Raw genomic sequence first — 20,377 nt, 5'->3', positions numbered from 1 at the left:
ACGGCGAAATGGTACAGTATTGGTAAATATTTTATTCTACCGTTTTAAGCTAAGATTTTTTTTAGGTTAAGATGATAATGTTTATTCGTACCATTTTTTGATGTTTGTGTTTCTGTTTTATTTCTGTGTTTAAACATTTCAGGATCTCGTCCTTCCAATTGTTTTCTATCTAGCATTTTTATGTCGCCGATTATTTAACGATTATCGATCACTGTTTCAATAATTTGTGGCTCGTCTGTTTGCCAGCGAGGTTCCGCGACTTCTTCGCACGTCTTTGCTGACATTTGCGAGTCGTGTGAACCGTTTCAAAATTCGCAATTCTTATCTATGCAATGTAATTTGTAAGGTTAAATTTATTTTCAGCAATTCCGACGACTTCTGCGATTTTCTGCAATTTTATTATTATTATTATTATTATTATTATTATTACAGCGTTTCTAATTACCGATTATCGCGCGTAACAAACATAGTTTGTCACGTTTCCGCAATAATTTCTCGCACGTTTTTAGTGCTCGTCACCGTCAACAATTGCAATTTACACGCTCTCAGGCGTTACTTTGTTTTTTTACCGAAAATATCGGTAAAAAACTTTTTCTCGACGGTTTTCGAGGCGGTTATATATCAACGAAGAAAAAACCGCCTCCGTCGAAGCGTCGTTGTTCTCAGAGAACTCTGGAAGATTCTCTGAAAACCGTGTCTCAGTGCAAACAGAAGAAAAAAAGTATAGTGTGTTTCGTTCGCTTCGAGTGCAAAAAAAGAATGGTAAACGTTAAAAAAAAAACAAATAAAATGGTAATTTACGTAAGTATGTTATCTTGCGTGTTGTATCGGCACGCGAGATGCCTTCAATTTTCTACTACTTTGATAGCAGTTACGAGCATGAAAATGATTGTTCCCGCGTGAAGTTCGCTTGTTATCGGCACGACACGTTCGTTAAATTCGCGAACATAAGTTCTCGTTTCTCCCGTCGTTCGAGGGACGATTATTTTAATTGTTACAATAGAGACAATCATTTTCATCCTGTCACATAAAGTATTCTCTAATTTAAGGGTTTTCTTGGTACACGTATATTTAAACATGTTTTTTTTATTCGTTCTCTGTGGTACCGTCCAAGGATATTCGCGTTATTCTTTATCCATTGAGATATTTATATTTATATATATTTATATGTTTATACATATTCATATATATTTATATATAAATCCATTCGTCATTCAGAAATCCCGCAAAAACCAGGATACACCAGTATCTCAGTTTTGCAGAAACGTTTTGCCCCGTTCGTTTATATTGTTCTTTATTTTTCCCGCGCTCGACAAACGCAATTCCTGGTCGTCGACCACAGCGCCACCGATTTCTCGCGCGAGACACGTGTTCCCACGAGCACGCTGCGTGCTGCGACTGTACTGCGAGAAACAACAACTCCCCCCACCCGGTACACCCGTGGAGAGGACCGCGGTGGTGAACGCGCTCCGCGGGCTCCTCCCCCCACCTTTCTTCCACTCAGTCTGCCCCTCCCCCCACCGTACGCGCGAAGCAGAATTTTTCAGCCCAGCGTCGGCGGCGCGGCTCTTTCTCGGCAATATGGCGGCTCTCAACGGGGAGAGGGAGTTCTCGTTCGTTTCTCTTCGAGCGGCTTCGTTTGTGTGCCTCGGCTGTGCGAATGGGTCTCTGAGCGAATGTGGGGGAAAAACAATCTCGACGGCTCTCGTAGGGCTGGAAATATATCCAAAAGAGATACACGGGAGGAGAAGCGAGAAAAACCGACGCGAAATCGCGAGCCTTCCCGACGGCTGGCACTGTCCGCCATCTTCCGTGGTCCATGGCGCCGGGCGACGAAAGATCTATGGGGACTTGTGCCTCCGTCGCGATCTCGAAGATCTCGGACTGTCCTAGAAGAAAGTCTCGTCGGATCCAATCCCTTGAAAACACCGATTCCACGCGTGCCCCGGTGCGCGCCTAGAAAACACGTCCTTGAAATTGCTGCGCGTAGACTCTCCATTGGGAGCAGCGGGGACGTCGCGCAGTGGTTCTCAACTCATCTTTCCCCGAAGAGAGAGAACGCCGCCGTCGGATCTTCGACTCGACGAGATCTATCGTTGCGGGTCTCGCAGAAAGCTCTCGCAGTCGCCTCGAATTTCCTGCGAGCGTGTTTCCCTCTCTTCGTGGACGATGATATCGCGAGGTTGAGAACACCGAGAAAGAGGAGAGAGAAGCTCTTTCAGAGAGGCTGTGTAGAATGACGACGCGTCGTAGACGGAACAAATAAACACGCACACACACACACACACAGAGAGAGAGGCACTTTTCTGCACGGCTGTGTCACGCCAGGGATAACCGACCCCTTTCCCCCTCCCACCCAGACCAGCAAATCACCCCTCGCACCCTGGGATCGCCGAGCTGTCCTTCCGGTAATGCTTGCTGCGCAGCGATCATTATCGGACCGGCAACTTCGGGATCTCTGGATCGACGCACACGCTCTGACCGATGGGGAGGGGGGAGGGGACGGACGAGTCGAAGGGGGACGGAGACAAATTTTCCGCTGACGAAACCATGCATATGTATATATATATATACACACACATACACGCACGACACACACTCCCCTCCATAAACCCCGGGACGATTACATACACACCACTCCCTCTCTCCCGCAGCGCCCCTCCCGACAGGCCAGTACGAGTGGTAGCGTGATTGTGGTGAGGGCCACGGTGTTTCAGAATCGATTCTCGGCTATTGTTGCTCGCGATGCGGCCGGCGTTACGCCGTCCAGTACTCGTTGGACAGACACCAGAGGTATGAGTGTGGCGTAGAGAAGCAGTTCGTCTGCAGGACATGCTGCCGGCGTTTCACGCGGCTGGACATCATGAGGGTGCACCAGAAGCGGACCGGGCATCATGTGGCGCCCTACTCACGAGAAAGGTTTCCCAGGTCGAAGCTGCAGCTGTCCAGGACGTTCGGGAGAGCCGCGAAGTACGCTGGGGTGTTCGACACTCCGTAGCACGTGTTTCTCTGTCTCTCCGACCTCTTCTTCTTTAGCCCCCCCCCTCCCTTTCTCTCTCTCTCTCTTTTTTATTCGGTTCTCCCTTTGCTCTCTTATTTCGTCTGCCTCGTCAGACGGAAAAGGAAAGAAAATCGGCCGAGTATGTCAACGTTCTGTTCTCTTAATTTTCAAGCGGGTCGATAATAATTATTAATAATATCAGTAACGATTATTAATAATGATTATTAACCGTTTGACTGCTGAGGAGCGCTGTCCCGCTGTTCTTATTATGAAATAATACGTCGGCAGCCAAACGGTTAATGATATATTAATTTATAACGATTATTAATAATGATTATTAATGATATATTAATTTATAACGATTATATATGTCGTTTAAAAATTTTTATATCTCTTTTGAACGCGCTGTTGCTTCGCTTATGCGTTATACAACCATAATTTCGAGAGGGTGAGATGCTCGGGGTGGACGTTGTTAGAGTCTATGGAGCTTCGAACGTTTGAGAGAGAGAAAGAGAGAAGAGAGAGGGAGGGGCAGAGAGAGGTCACATAGCATCGCGAACGCGGGCTTATTATAGTCAGTTAATTATCCTTGTCGCAATTTCTCCGTGCCTTGTAAACGCGTCGGTCGACCGTCGGTTGAACACTTGCAGTGACGAAAAAGAGAAAGAGAGAGAGAGAGAGAGAGAGACTGCTTCTAGAGAAGCTAGGCTCGGTTTCAGCGACGTTGCCACGTAGATCGAGCGCGCGCGCGCGCGCGCGTTGCGTCGCCGTTTTGTGTCCGCGAAGCACATAAATCTTCGCAAAAAGATCTTCGAAGAAAACACGCACATTGTAATCGAGCCGAACGCCGTACAGTCGTCCACAAAATCTCGACCGAGAGACCAGTTTCAAAATTCGTCTTTTCATTTTTGTTTCTCTTTTTTTTTATTTTGTTTTTTTTCGTTTTGCTCTCTCTCTCCGTTGTTTTTGTAATTCGAGCCCTTAGATATTCCCACGCGAGCACGAGCAAATTGTAAAAACCAGTCCAAAATATTATTCCAAATTGTATAGAAAAAACCACACACCACCGGCACACGCGAGGAGACATATATTTTCGTGTCCCACGGGAGAACCAAATCGGCGCCAAAATCCGTTTTTTGATGTTTGTAAAACAATATTTACACGCAAGAGAATTTACGGTTCACGAATATAAGACATTGTTACGAAATAAACGACCGTTTGTTGGAAAATTGATATATCGCCTAGTATATAATAATATATATGTTTCTCACTTTCAAGAACTCGTCCGTGAGAGCTCGGTCGAGTCCGACCGGTTCGCGGGTAACACGGGGGGAATCTCTTCGGTTTCATCCCCCCCCACCCCTCGGTTTCTTTGTCGAGTTCCAATTTAAATTTCGAGCGATGCATTGCATTTTAAAATCCGACCGGTTAACCCTTTGCACTCGAACACTGGTGACCCCCTAGGGCGCCGCTAAAAATTGTTTCGCACCGTTTCTGAAAAAATTATTGTAATAACAGCATGTCAGATTCGTTTGTACTAGAAAAAAGAATCGTTGAAATCGCGATCATTGAGTAATTATTGTGCTTGAAATAAGGGCGCAGAGTTTCGCGTGCACGAGTCGCAATGAAAATATATTCGCAATATAAAACGGAAATATATTCGCAATATAAAACGGAAATATATTTGCAATATAAAACGGAAATATATCGCAATATGAATAGGAAATATGTCGCAATATAAATCGCAAATATATCGCAATGTAAAACGGAAATATATCGCAATATAAAACTGAAATATATCGCAATATAAAACTGAAATATATCGCAATATAAAACGGAAATATATCGCAATATAAGTCGCAATATAAATCGCAAATATATCGCAATATAAATCGCAAATATATCGCAATATAAATCGCAAATATATCGCAAATATATCGCAAATATATCGCAAATATATCGCAATATATATCTCAATATATATCTCAATATATATCGCAAATATATCGCAAATATATCGCAAATATATCGCAATATATATCGCAATATATATCGCAATATATATCGCAATATATATCGCAATATATATCGCAAATATATCGCAAATATATCGCAAATATATCGCAATATATATCGCAAATATATCGCAATATATATCGCAGTATAAATCGCAAATAGCCTCCAAAATTTCGAATTAGAACAGCGTCGACCGCAAAGGGTTAACAAACGAGGTTAACAAGGGTTCGATTGTTAACCTCGACGATTAACGTTCGAGCACACGTTTACCCGCGAGCGTGCGCGCCCCCCTCCCATGTTCGTTCGTCTTACTCCGGAGGGAAAGAAAATCCTCTCCGATCGATCGGAAGACCTGCGTCTCGCGCGCGCGCGCGCTTACCGTTCTTACGCTCTCCGTAAACAAAGGGTTCTCCGACAAAATTACACGTAAAAAAAAAATAAAAAATAGAAAAAAGAAAAACGATCCTCTCTCGTCGCCCGGTCGTCCGAATTTTTCTCTCCGCTCTCGAGATGGTCGTCGTATTGTTGCTCGTCGAACGCCTATAATTGCGTCCTCGCAATCGCAAAGTTCCAGCTGTCGTCCAACGAGGGGATTGGAAGGCTTTAAAAGAAGAACCAATAAATTGAATTTTAATTGAAAACCATGTCTCTTGTCATTCTGCGAGCACCACCACCACCTCCCATCACCCCCTCCAACGTCCCACGTTTCAGCAACGATCCGTATTATTATTCCATAATTTCAGAAAGGACGACACGATCGACTATAATTAAACACAGCCGCATCTCACGAGATCGAAAAATTATAATCGGACGTTCCTTCATTCGGAATAAACTATATTCTTTGTTGTACAAATTTCGACCACGCTTCTAAGAATCAATCACTACCTCGATATTATTATTATTATTATTATTACTATTATTATTATTATTCAAAATTGGCCTACGCCATTGGTTTTCGTTCGCAAATATTATGTTCTCAAGTCCAACGAAAAGCTTTTCCTAGCTTCTTTTTCTGTGTATCTGTAGCGACCAAAAAAACAAAATTGAAATAAAATTAATATAAAATTGAAATAAAATTCTTGTCAAATTGTGCGAAAATTCGACGTTTCCATATTTCACGCGACGTCGTCTCGTAGCTCTGTCTTTTAATTTTTTAACCTCGATCCGTCGGGTTCCGTGGCTATTAATTAATTCGTGACTAATTTGATTTAATTGCTCGATCGAGTCGATCGTCGAACTCTGCGGTCACAAATATCGAAGCGTCGGTCTCTTAGAGACAACAAAAAGGTTTCGAGAAAAAGCTGTGCTGCAAAGCTGTTGCTTCCTTAGAGTCGACGTTTCCGTAGAGCGTTATAGCCTCCCTCTCTACGACACTGGATTAGCGGCGCAGGACGACGACGGCACCACTCTGCTCCCTCAACGTGTGGACCAATCGCCGGGAGAGAGCGCACACCTCCTTGGACGCTCCGTGGAACAATTTTCCAGGCACGTGTGTTCCGTTGTTGTTTTATCATATTATCAAGAAACCCGCGAGAACTTTTCATTTTGCGTTCTTCTCACCCCTTTCTCCACACCCCTCCTCCTTATCGGACTGCAACGGAGAAAAAAACACGTTCGATCTCTGCTATCAAAGAAAACAAAAAGAAAATGAAAAAGAAAAGAAATCACCATCTCTCTCGCTTCATTATATTTCGTTTTGATCATTCTTGTCGAAATTTTTCTTCTAACAATAACAACAAAGTTCGTTCATTTGTTTTTGGTTTCCCGTTTCTTTTTCCATGCGCACCACCGACCACCCTCTTGTGAAAATTGCCTCGGGAAATACCGATCGAAGATGCATCCAGGTAATCTCGCTTTTATTTTACAATCAACAACAATCATTTGTTCATCATAACTGGTCATCGATGTATATAATTGTATAGTTTACCCTTTTTGTTTACGATCGTATATATATATCATATATTCATGTATGTTCATATATATGTCATATATTTATATATGTTCATATATATATCATATATTTATATATATTCATATATATATCGTATATTTATATATATTCATATATATCATATATTTATATATATTCATGTATATGTCATATATTTATATATATTCATATATATCATATATTTATATATATTCATGTATATGTCATACATTTATATATATTTATATATATGTCATATGTTTATGTAATTTATATATATTTATATATATATATATGGATACGTTTGTTGAGCCGACGAGTACCATCGGAATCTGCGAGCCTGAATTCCATCGTATTCCGCCGCGTGTCATCTTCAATCCCTATGTATTAATATTCTCTCATTTCACGGAATCTCATGACACGCTCTCGGCGGTATGTCCCCCGCCCCGTTTTGCTTTTGAGTCGTTCAGAAATAAACATAGTGTCCCGTCTCGTCTCGTCTCGTCGACCGTCGCCGCCGCGGCACGCACAACGACCTTGTCCAAAGTCGTACGACCTTGTACTGCATGCTCTGGCTCTCATGGTTTGCCACGAATTTTTACGCTTGAATCATTAATTTGTAATCGCGCGTGTGGTAACTGTGCCGATCGAGTTTCGAGGGTGAAACAAAAAGTAAACAAAAAATATAATAAATTAATAATAATAAAGTAGACAGAAAATAAAGAAAAAAAAGGAAAAAAAAATAAGAAAAATTGTATCGGCGACGTTTCTCGAAAAAGAGCGCGCACTCCTCGTATACATAAAAATCTTCATTAGTGTTTCGCGATGATGATAATTATGATGATGGTTCCACGTTCGTGTTTCATGGACGTGCGTGTGCGTGTGCGCGTGTGTGTGTGTGCTCTGGGTGAAAACTATACAAGGAGGCATTTTTTACGTTGGGTTGAATTAATTGAACTATATATATATATAATAATAATAATAATAATATCACACGGGTGTAAAAAAATGGAGGAACTAATAAAAAGCAATTCATTTTTTTGGAGCAGCATGTAAATAACAAACGGCTCGGAATCAAGGAGACTGCGCGTACACACGTTGGCAAAAAAGAAAAATTGAAAATTCATTACCCTTAAATAACTTATTAGTTATTTCCATTGTTTCCGCCGATAAATCGCGCTGGCTAGAGAAGAAGCTATCTTTTTATCTGAGATTTCAATTCGAATAATTCCAATGAAAAAAGAAAGAAAGAACAAATAAAATAGTATAGTATAGTAGTAAAATAATAAAATAGTATAATAGTCTCGAATAAAATGTTCACAATATCGAATAACATTAAATTTCCAAAACTTTGCACTCGAAGCATTTTTTTAGTAGACAAAATTGCATTTTATGCATACGAAATCGAGTCTTTTGTCACTCGTAACAACAGTTTTAACAATTTAAAATAGACTTTCAACAATTTTTTATAACCTAAGCTTTGATATTACAAAAATGATCTTTGAACGTGTTATATTGAAGTTATATTGCAGTTATATTGCAGTTATATTGCAGTTATATTGCAGTTATATTGAATTATATTAAATTATATTGAATTTTATTAAATCATATTCAATTATATTAAATTTTATTATTCGGCGGTGTCTCGGAGTCACCGCTCGAGTGCAATTATTATATTATTAATAATAATATAATATCCGCGACTAAAAAGAAAAAAAAAGAAAAAAAGGGTAGAGTAAAATTCTCGCGTCTTTCACCGCAGTCTTCTTTTGCGAGCGAGCTTAAGCCTTGACCGTATATCGTCCACATGCTTGGCTCGAGCTTTCCCTTCGTCGTTGTCGAGAGCGAGCGAGAGAAAAGAGAGAGAGAGAGAGAGAGAGAGAGAGAGAGAGAGAGAGAGAGAGAGAATGTAGTGCCCGCTTCGAGACTCCACTGTCGTGTACCTGAGCATAATAATGCATTGTCTTGAGAGGTTGCGACTGCGAGCGAGAGAGAGAGAGAGAGAGAGGGAGTGAGAGAGAGCGCGCAGGGTGCCAGAGGGAGGGGAGAGACGAGTGTGCGACAGATACAGAATAATAAACTAGAGAACGAATTGGCAGAACCGAATTTGAAGAGAGAGAGAGAGAGAGAGCGCCCCGGGCGGATTTGAAAAATTGTCGGTCCATGGGCGGAGAATATTTTTTGGGGCGACCTAGAACAGTAAAGAACCCATATGTAAAAAGCCTCCCTGTATGCTTACAGCGAGCCCCATGATGGAGGGTGTCTCTGCCAGCGAGCTGAGATTTCGGTGTGTCATGTGCGGACGCGGATATAGATCACGGTCTTCTCTGACGCGACACTCCAGGTACGAGTGCGGGGAACTCGGGTCCAGGTACACGTTCACCTGCACCCTCTGCGGAAAGTGCTTCTGCCGGCCGGACCATCTAAAGCAGCACATCCTGAATATACACGGCGGCTCGGTCGCTAAATAGCGCTCTGTGACGCTGCGTAGCCGTTCTTTTGTTTATGTTTACCTCGAGAGGACGATTCTTTCTCGGCGGAGAGACTTTTCGCGACTTTTAGGACGACACGCACCATCCATCCATCCACCCGTTATAGCCTTTTCAGCTCGCCGAAGTTATTACTAGGATAATTGTTATTTAGGCCGGAATTGTTATTGTTTAGGTTTTTTAGATTCATCGTCGAACAGCTTCTGTTTTCTCGCATGGAAAATTCATCAGGCGTGGCTCGGACGTTTTTCATCAGATTTTCTATAATTATTGAGTTTTAAATATTGAAATTAATGGCATCCCCTTTTGCAGGCAGATGGTTTTTTTTCTTTAGGTATTTAATGTCGAAGTTCCTTTTTTTATTGAGATACGCGCGTCGCTGATTATTTTAGCGAAATTTAAATTGACGCTTTCTCGTTTTTTATGTTATTAGAAATATTTTTATCAGTTGAACTGAAGCACTTGGAAGTGGGAAATTATTATTATTAGTTATATTGAATTTTGTTAAATTATATTCAATTATATTCGATTATATTCAATTATATTAAATTTTATTAAATTATATTCGATTATACTAAATATTATTATTAATATTATCGTTAATATTATTCAGATTTTCAGTATTTTAATTGTTTGGACGTCCTTGAGACGAGCACAGAGTTTGTATGCTTTTTAAAATGAAAGCAAAACTAACGTCAAGTGTTTTACGACATCTCATTTGTTTGCTAATTTTAGTAATTTTAATTTGAAATAATCGCGAAAAGTATCTCGAGACAACGATGTTGACGTTGAATATTTGAAAAATTGTCGACCGTCTGCTTCCAAAAAAGGGCACCGCTATAGTTTAAATATTTAAAGCTGCGCCATTGCGCGATTATAAAGTATGATCGAAAATGTTGTAGCTACGCCCATGGACATGTCCTTATTGGACCGAGGGACAGTATTTTAGGATTCCCTAAAAAAGAAAAGCCCAGTGAACGAAACACGTGGTCTTCTTTTTATTATCGAGATGACTGTTTACAGAGAGCGTTAAAAATGTTATTTAAATTTTATTAAATTTAAATTTATTTGCTATGCGGATATACCAAGGCCACTATTGTTATTTCTGTTTACACAGATTATTTTCCAAGAGAATTTTTGCGTTTACTTGCGTGGTACTTCTCATTATTATTTATTTTGTTATTATTCTTAAAATAATTCTTTTTATTATTTTTTATTTTTTTTTTTTTGGAAAAAAGAAATCCGAATTTTTGCTTGCGAGAAGTTTCTATTTTTCTCCTTTTTTCTTTATTTCCTGTACAGTCGACGATAAAAAGTGTGCCCTGAAAATTCGAGTGTCAATTTAAATTGAAAAATTTGAATTCGGTGCGGAGCTGAAGAGGTTAGGCGTGTGCCGTTCGCGTGGAGTATGCGAGAGCATCGTTTCTCCGTCAGACCGGGACGTTTAAACGTTTCCTTTAATTTATTTGTATCGTATCACGTGGGTTCTTTTAAAAAACGTAATCCTATATAACTGGTGTAACAGAAAAAAAAAAGTAAGTCCACAAGGCGCGACTTACGTGGGGTAACAGCCAACTTGTGTTGCTTACATTTTTTATTGTTCTTCGTTTCTTTTTAAAGATCGTTAGATAGTTCTCTTTTCTCCCCACCCCTCACCTCCCACCCTCGCCGCTGCGATGATTCATTTGTTTTCCTTCGAAGCTGTTGTGTATATATATATATATATATTAATACTCTCCGCGCGACCATTTTCTTCCTAACCTGTTGTTATCCAAAGGAATACCAAAGGGATTTATATAATAGGATTTTTAAATCGTACGTACAAACGCGTCAATTGTTTACACACATTATATTTTATATATATATATATAATATAATATATTATCTACATAGAATCGAGTTTCTCTGTATATTGAACAAACGCGAATCGTGGAGTTGATATAATTATTTTATTCGTGTGATACTTTTCTTTTTTTCTTCTTTTTTTTTTATATAAGAAAGCAAATCTATCGTGTTCGATTCGATCGATACGCGCGCGCGCGCGTATATGTATGTGTATGATAAAACAGGTGCCAAAGCGTGTTTCGATGATTACGAAACACATTTAAACGGCGACGAGCGTTGCCCCGGTTATATTCGAGGTTATTATTGGCGTGATTGCATTATAACGATAATCGTTCCTAAACACACATACGTATATATATATATATATTTAAAAAAATTATATATACATATATATACATATATTTATTTTTTAAAAGATCTATATATACATACATATACATATATATATTTTTTTAAAGATCTGTATATACATACATATACATATATATATTAAAAGATATATATATACATACATATACATATATTTTTTAAAAGGTATATATATGTATAAGTATGTATATATAGAGCTTTTAAAATATATATATATGTATATGTATTAAAAAAAAATTATATATGTATATATATATATATATATGTATTTAAAAAAAATTATATATATACATATATATGTATAAAAAAAATTAGATATATATGTATGTACGTATGTAGACATATATTTACATTGCATTTAAGGAGATTCGGGTCCTATTTGCCAAATTTATACCTGTAACAGCACGAGAGAATTAGGCGAGAGGTTTTTCGTGCCGAGAGAACTATAAGAAAATTGGTGTATGCCTCGCGTGTACATATACGAACTGCCAAATAATTAGATCACGAATGCCAAATGAATAATATTCCTATTTTTGTAGCTTAGCGCGATAATATATATATATTTGTAAGTTATTCTGTACAACAACAACAACAAAACAAAAAAAAACGATCGTACGTGTGCGCGGCGCAGCGATGTTGTGTGCGTGTGACGCTGCTGTATATATATGTATATATACACACGTATACATATATATATTGACATACGTATCGACCACGTCTCGCAAGCTGTGATCCTTCTATTTACCAAGCCGACAATAAATAAATGGCGGCTGCCGGTCGGACGCGGAGCCGGAGACCAAAAAGAACAAAATAGTTTTTTAAAATAATTATTCGAGCATTGCTGCACGGACTGCGAGACACTTTTCTACTATTATATTGTACTATTCGAATTCTACTCGCGCGAGCGCGCGAAACTCTGTTAATTCGACGGTAAAAAGAAGTGAGGTTAAGTAATTTTATTTACACGGTCGTGTGCGTCGACAACGCGCGTATGCTTAATATTAATGGAAATCGATCGACGATTGTTACAAAATCGCGGAGCGTTATTTTTTTAGTCGTGATACAACGCCGTGCGCAGAATAATAATAAATATATATAGAATAAATATAAATATATATATATATATATATATATATTTATATATTATTATATATATATATATTTCTAATTTAGAGAAAAAGGCCGATTTCAGACGTCGATTTACACAACGAGAATTCTAAAAAAAGGTATAAATTATAGAGGCTCGAGCAATATATTGTGTAACAGCTGTTGCTCGTCCGACACTTTAAATTTTTATCGAATGTAAATAAAAAGAACCTTGAACGACAACTTCTCTCTCTCTCTCTTACTCTTTCTTTCTCTTTCTCTCTCTTGCGTCATCCTTCCATCTTTGTTCCCCGCTTGTAGACATAACCTTATTCAAGTTCCTCTTGACATAACCTTGACATAACCTTGAACAACAACTACTTTCTCTCTCTCTCTCTCTCTCTCTCTCTCTCTCTCTCTCTCTCTTGCGTGATCCCTCCATCTTTGTTCTCCGTTTGTAGACTGACATAACCCTGACATAACCTTGAAAGACAACTTCTCTCTCTCTCTCGCTCTCTCTTACTCTCTTTCTCTTTATTTTTCTTTGTCTCTCTTGCGTCGTCCCTCCATCTTTGTTCCCCGCTTGTAGACATAACCTTATTCAAGTTCCCCTTAACATAACCTTGACATAACCTTGAACAACAACTTTTCTCTCTCTCTCTCTCTCTCTCTCTCTCTCTCTCTCGCATCATCCCTTCATCTTTGTTCCCCGCTTGTAGACCGACAACAAGACCGAGCGTGCACAGAGCGTCGTGTTTACATTTTTTACGCACGTGTTTTCCACGGGACTTAGGTCCCATCTCCACTCGATCGAATGCGAAACGCGCGAAGCGAGAAACAGTTGCGTCCGTCACACGTCCGCCATGGAACGTTGAACGTCGTCCACAGCCTAGCTTCCCGGCTCGTGCATCGAATCTGGCGTAAAATGAAAAGGCAACGTATCGCAGCGTTTTTTTAGCCGAGACTGTACGAGAAGCTCTCGAGAGAAGCTTTTATAAAACAATTAACAATATATAAAAAATGCCCTAGCAAAATATATAATTATGAGAGACCCTATCCGAGCTGTACATGCGTTGGCCGTTACGCTTTAGGTAAGTAGAAACGTTTTGTTTTTATTTATGCGCGCAGCATACCGGGTGGGCCATTTGAAACGAGAGACAGCCGAATAACTCGCTTGTTTTTGACGATAGAAACAAAACTGTCGGACAAAAGTTGTTCGATTTCGAGGGACGCGTAATATTATGACAATCATTCTTCAATAGATGGAGGCGCGTAGAGGGCATACGAAGGTCAAAGTTGTTTTCGCTTTTGCTACATATATATTATTGATTGTCAATTAATTTCGCGTTAACTCTTCGGGCCTAGACGGCGTTAAAAATACCCCGTTTTCTTTGATAATGCGTGACGGGTCATTTTCGACCCACCTCGAAATATTGCAACGGCTGCACGCGCGTTCGTGAACGGTCCCACGTGACACGATGGGACCACTCGAGTCCCATCCTATAACAAAATAAATTGAATTGAATTATTATTATTTTTACGTTTTTATATTATGCGATTCCTTTGTGAATAAAACTATACCAAGATCGTTCGATCTCGAACGCAATAAAAATGTCTGCGCAACATGGGCCCATTTTATTTTCCGAAATCCTGTGCCCCGAAGCGTTAAATTCCGACGCGTTCGATGCCGGGGACTTAAACAAAAAAACGCGCAAACGCTCTCACACTATTTTTGCACGTCTCGCGATCGGACAACCGACACCATAATAATTTTTTTATTATTATTATTATTATTATTTATTTTCATTATAAATTTGTACAGCAATTTTCTCTGTCCGGCGACAAACCGGTGTCCGATTACCAAAAAGAAAGAAAAAAACATGCGACTGCTGTTCTTCTTAAATATTATTATATTAATTCTTTATTATACATGTCGCGACGACCTGGCACTCCGCTGGAGAGCTTCTAATATCGTAAAACTTTCGTGCAAATGTTTCCAGAAAAGGGTAGCAGCCGCGACGACCCGTTTCTCTCGTTCAGGTAAGATATCGCAAACAGGATTTCGTTTAGAAAAGAAATCGAGTTCTAACGAGAAATCTTGCTATATATAAAAGCTGGATTTCCAAGCTTTCCTTGGAACGAGCATTTCTTGCTCGTTAGAGGTATAGTTCTGTTTTTTTTCTGAAAATAAATAAAACGTTAGAGGTCGCATCGAAAAATCTGAGTTCTGGCATACAAGGTTATATATAAGTATATATAATATAATATAAAATAAATATAATATAAATATGTATAATGTAATATAAACATATATAATATATAAATATAATATAAATATAATACAAATATAATACAAATATATATAATATAATATAAATATAATATAAATATATATAATATAATATAAATATATATAACGTAATATAAATATAATATAAATATATATATAATACAATATAAACTACTATAAACTAGTTGTAACAACTACCGAATTATAATTATCAATTAATTAACGAGGCTACTAGTCCAATTGTTATAAATCAGCATTAAGTAATAAGTAGTAACTACCATCATTAGTAATCTTTAAAATAATTAATCAGCTTACTTTTCGCCCAACTCCGTCTTCCGGTCTTAATTAATTTTATATATTTATCGACCGACGGTGTTTAAAGTTTTTCACTGAAAACAAAAAATAAAAGAAATAAAACAAAAGTACCCTGTACCCTGCGCGTACACCTGTTCGATTAGAGAGTTTCGAGCAGGTCGCCGAGAGACAGCAAGATATATATACATATACATATTACATATATATATATATATATCAAGTGTTGTCCCGTACATCAAGTTGTCGCTTGTGTGTTACAGCGTTGGCCCGCGAGCGCCGTGCCACCGGAGAGTTTCGCTGCAACTTCTGCAACGATCCTTACTCGGCGCGGAGCCATTTAAAGCGGCACCTGACCCTCGGCTGCTTCATGGACCCGGCGTTCCGTATCGAGGAGAGGCACACGATGAACACGATCGAGTTTCGTAATCACGTTTGCCCGAGATGTTCGAAGGGCTACAAAAACAAACGGACGCTGTACACGCATCTGCGGACCGCGTGCGGCCACGAGCCGAAGTACCAGTGCCCTTACTGCGGCCTCAAGAGCAAACACGGGCCCAATATTTACAAGCACATACGACGGATGCATCCCGGCGAGGATCTGTTTCTGATCGTCGACCAGAACGAGCAACGGCCCGCCGCCGATATCACGTCGTAGAAATATATATTCGTCTCGGCTTTCGTGCAAGCAGCGCGCGACCTTCCGTGACCTTCTGCGTACCGATAGAGAATTAAGGCCCTGTACGATAGAGCGAATATTACCGCAGCGGCGACGCGTTTTAATAATAAATTAATTGTTGTTTGATGGACCACCTTCTCTCTGCCTTTCTTTCTTCCCAGGCGAATGTGATCGTATACCTTTGTAATAGTTTTTTTTTTTTAACCATTTCGATTATTTGGATTTACAATATTTACAGTACTTCAGTATTATTTATTATTATTAAGTATTTAATTATTATTCAGTATTTCATTATTATTTATTATTCATTATTTAGTATTTAGTATTTATTACAGTATTTCCGATCGTATTATTATCCTTGTCGCATTTTTAACCCTTTGCCCTACGATTTAAGTATAGAGGAGAGACCGTGCCAAAATCGCGAAATTTTTACGCAGTGTAAATCTTGGAATAAAATTACGGCATTAAATTCTGTTAATATTCGGATACTTTTCGAAACGCGATAATAATTTTTTAGAACCGGACTGAACGGATTTAATTTTTTTTTTAGATAATAGAGCGATCAGGCTACTACTGGACCGTAATTAGGATGCTGTTTTTAAAGGTTGCTATTGCTTGGAATTATAAATGAAAATGAAAGATTCCTGTTTCGTAACTTTTTTATCTGAGCACGCAAGGAAAATTTGAAAAATCTGTTTCGTAGATAGCCTAACTAGTTATGTTTATATTTGGCCCGACCCACGCACCATGGCTCTCATTTCTGGTCCGATTTCTTCACCACGTCTCTCAGACGTGATAATCATTTCTGGTTAGATTTTATGACCACGTCTCTCAGACGTGATGATTATTACTGGTCCGATTTCTTGATCACCTCTCTTAGACTTGATGATTATTTCTGGTTCGATTTTTTGACTACGTATCTCAGACCTGATGATTATTTCTGGCCCGATTATCTGACCACGTCTCCCAGACGTGATCGTAAGGCAAAGGGCTTAATAATCACCGGGTAATCTTGAAAAATTTCGTCACGATAGGAGTGTGCCTTTTCGTTCTCTTTTCAGCCGTGGTGAAATTTTCTTTCCACGCTCTCGCGCCTACGAAACACAAACGTATGCGAGATTACATTGTCGCAGAATAATATCCGCAACAAGCGACAATGTCGCGCCGCCGTTGTTCGAAGTCGAAAGCTCTCGCGAACCGGACGAATTTTCGAATATTCGTCGAAACTGAAACCGATCGTTTCGAGCGCGCTGCACAGGGCAAAAACGTTGCACGTTCCGGCGAGCACTTAGCGCGAGTCGAACCGGACCGAGAGAGCGCACGCGTTCGCGCGAACTGTCTTACGGAACTTAAAAGAACGTCTCCTTTAATTTTGTTTCAGGGCTTCGCCGTAAGGAGCCGAAGGGAGACCCGGAGTTCGTAGATCAGAAGATGTTCTCGCAGGAACCGTACAAATGCGAAACCGCGGCTAGCAATCCGATCGACTTGTACATATGCTCGGCGTGCAATAAAAAGTTCCTCTGCTATCGTAGCTTGAAGTCGCACAAAACAAACGACTGCGGCAAACTATACGTTTGCGCGAACTGCTCCAAGAATTTCACGTATCGTGCGAGCTATTGCCGTCACCGAAAGAAGTGCATTCAAATTAAAAACGAGAATTTCTCGTAGGCGTTACATTTAAACGGAACGGAACTCCTGTTAGACGATATTTACATTTTATGACACTTCGCGCGATACAGAGTGTTCCGTAATTATGTCGAGACCGTGATAGATCGATTCTGGAGGCGATTTCAAGCAACTTTTTCCTTTACAAAAATGTTCTCCGAGGCTTCGTTCACGAGTTATCAGCGGAAAACGTGAAACCAATCGGAGAGCGAGAGCGGCCGGCACGTCGCGGTGGGCGGAGCGCCGGTCGGCGCGACGCGGCGGTAGTGGTCACTAGGGCGTGGCGTCAGCCGAGCCGGCGTCTCGTTGGCCAGCGTTTTTCGCTGATAACTCGTAAACGGAGCCTCGGATCGCATTTCCGCAAAGGAAAAGGTTGCTTCGAATCACTTCAGGAATCTCTCCTTTCAAAATCTTGACATAATTACACTCTGCATTTATTATGAACGTCTATATATTTAGCGTGTACCGGCATGCAATGCGCAGATTCAGCGACAACCGTACGCATTTAGGTTTCAGTAGCGCGAAGATAGTTGAACGAAACGCTTCAAAAATCCGACGGGTCATTTTTGCAATCTCGACGCAACGAATAGAATTGAATTATAATTACAATCTGCGAGCGGGAAGTTCGCGTGACTTTTTCACGCTTTCCCAACGTTTTCCCTCACATTTCATCTCGAAAGTCGCCACGACCTGCGATCACACAGCGAACCCCTGTCACCAGCAACAATGCAATAAAAACAGTTTGAAACAGACGCCGTGTACATTCTGTCCGAGTCGAATTAAAACGGCGCCGACGAACTCTGCGAAGCTTTTCTCCGCGCGGAATATTCCGAGTGCTCGCCGCGCGCGGCCGTGCGCGCGTTCACGAAACTTATTCGAGCACGTCGCAGGCGTCGCGGCGACGCGGAAACGCGCGGATAATTCTCGCGAAGGCGCACGGCCGCGCGCGCGCAGAGGCCGTTAGAGGCAGAGGCGGGCCCCGCGGGGCCCGGGCGAGATAAAACGGGGCCGCCACGATGCCAGCAGCACTGATAGACGGTTTGATCATGTTGCAGAGACCGGGCAGCGAGACTCGGACGCGCTCGACCCACAGGACGAAACGCGCGGCTACAGCTGCAAGCGTTGCGGGAAGAGTTTCACCAGTGCCAGCTTTTTGCAGGCGCACTGGAACTACCGGTGCTATTTGAACCCCGAGTCGCAGCTCTGTAAAACGGGGAAGGTCGGTCGGTACGCGTGCAGCGTTTGCGGCGCGAACTACTCGCGGCAGAACGACCTGATGTGGCACGTGCGCCACGAGTGCGGCAAGCTGCAGCGGTGCGCCCACTGCGGCAAAACGTTCCTCCATCGGACCAGCCTCTACAACCACAAGACCCGTTACTGTCCGTTCCGGCGGATAGTCGACAAGCTGACCGAAGCGAAGGACGGCAACGATCTCGCGTCCTCCCTGAAGATCGACGCCGGCATGAAGAACGAAATTGTCCTGGATCCCATCGACTTTTAATTACTCCCCCCATCCCTCTCTACACCCCATCCCAAGATACGTTCTCGACCGTGTCGCCTTCCTCGTTCCGAAGATATCCAGGCTCGTCTTGATCCTTCTTTTCGCGGATTTCCGTCGAATTTCTCGTCACTGCGACGACGTTCTCGTCGCGTTTCGAACAGAGATCCGGCCGCAATATTGTCTCACGTGGTTCGAGACGCCGATCGAAACGGCCGCGGGCGTGGAACGTCGCGCAACGAGCCCCCGGTGTTGATTAAATGCGCCGTAATTCCCGGTGTTGAGAATGATCGGTGTACGCTCGTCGTTTGAAACGTTGAAGTTTTTCAAGTTATACGAGTATGTTGTATAGAAATGAATAGTTAAATAAATATAATAGGCGTCCCGCGGTCATGGTACCACCGGGAAACGGTTCCCGGGGTCGTACGGAGCAACTTTTTCCTTTACGAAAATCTTCTGCGAGCCGTCGTTCGCGAGTTATTCGCGAGAAACGATGACCCAATGAGCGTCGAGCTGGGTTGGCGCGGGGCGGCGCCCGGTCCCGCTCATTGGCTCCGCCGCCGGGCGCGAGGCCCGCTCGTCCTTCATTGGTCACTGTTTTTCGTTAATAACTCGTAAACGGAGCCTCGGAGAACAATTTTGTAAAGGGAAAAGTTGCTTCGGATGATCTCGGGAATCGTTTCCCGGAAGTACTATGATTTTGGGAGATCTTGAGAGAGCGAACGAGAGAGAGAGAGAGAGAGAGAGAGAGAGAGAGAGAGAAAATTAACCACGAGAACCGTTACCCAGATATTTTTGCCCACCGTTTCGCGGCAAGGAGTGCTCGACTCGCGCGGTGGTTTTCGTAATCAAAATGAAAAGTATCCAACTAATTGTGCAATTATTAATAGTGACGCGCAACAGTGAACGATCGCGTTGCGCTCGATCCGAACCCCGATGCTGCTTCTTATCAATCTAATCACGCAACGATACTCGCATTATTACACACGTATTAACCACGTAACCGTCTAATAATAATCATGTAGCTTTTGTACACATTGAATAAACCGTCTGTTTTTACGACACACGTATAACCCCGGCGCACCGCCCCCCCCCCCCCCACCTTCGTTCATCGCCGAGAGTATATCGAAGGCAACGGATTAACCGAGACGGTTATTAACCTTTTAGGTACGAGTGAATTCTGCGCGAGACTATTTC

General features: G+C 41.3%; 2 protein-coding genes across 9 annotated transcripts in view; both read left to right on the top strand.

Moving 5' to 3' along the window:
* LOC117221210 (uncharacterized) overlaps nucleotides 1-20,377 on the top strand; it is a 136,377-nt gene that overhangs the window by 17,960 nt on the left and 98,040 nt on the right. The gene's annotated exons all lie outside the window — the stretch shown is intronic.
* LOC143260672 (zinc finger and BTB domain-containing protein 8A-like) lies at nucleotides 3,005-12,979 on the top strand. Its single transcript, XM_076526951.1, has 2 exons — nucleotides 3,005-6,861; nucleotides 9,189-12,979. The coding sequence occupies exons 1-2, from the start codon at nucleotides 6,852-6,854 to the stop codon at nucleotides 9,416-9,418; spliced, it is 240 nt and encodes a 79-aa protein (XP_076383066.1). The 5' UTR covers nucleotides 3,005-6,851; the 3' UTR covers nucleotides 9,419-12,979.

The sequence above is a fragment of the Megalopta genalis genome, chromosome 16, assembly GCF_051020955.1.
Source record: "Megalopta genalis isolate 19385.01 chromosome 16, iyMegGena1_principal, whole genome shotgun sequence".
Classification (NCBI taxonomy): domain Eukaryota; kingdom Metazoa; phylum Arthropoda; class Insecta; order Hymenoptera; family Halictidae; genus Megalopta; species Megalopta genalis.
Note: the sequence above shows the minus strand (reverse complement) of the source record. Positions and strands in the feature narration are given on the sequence as shown.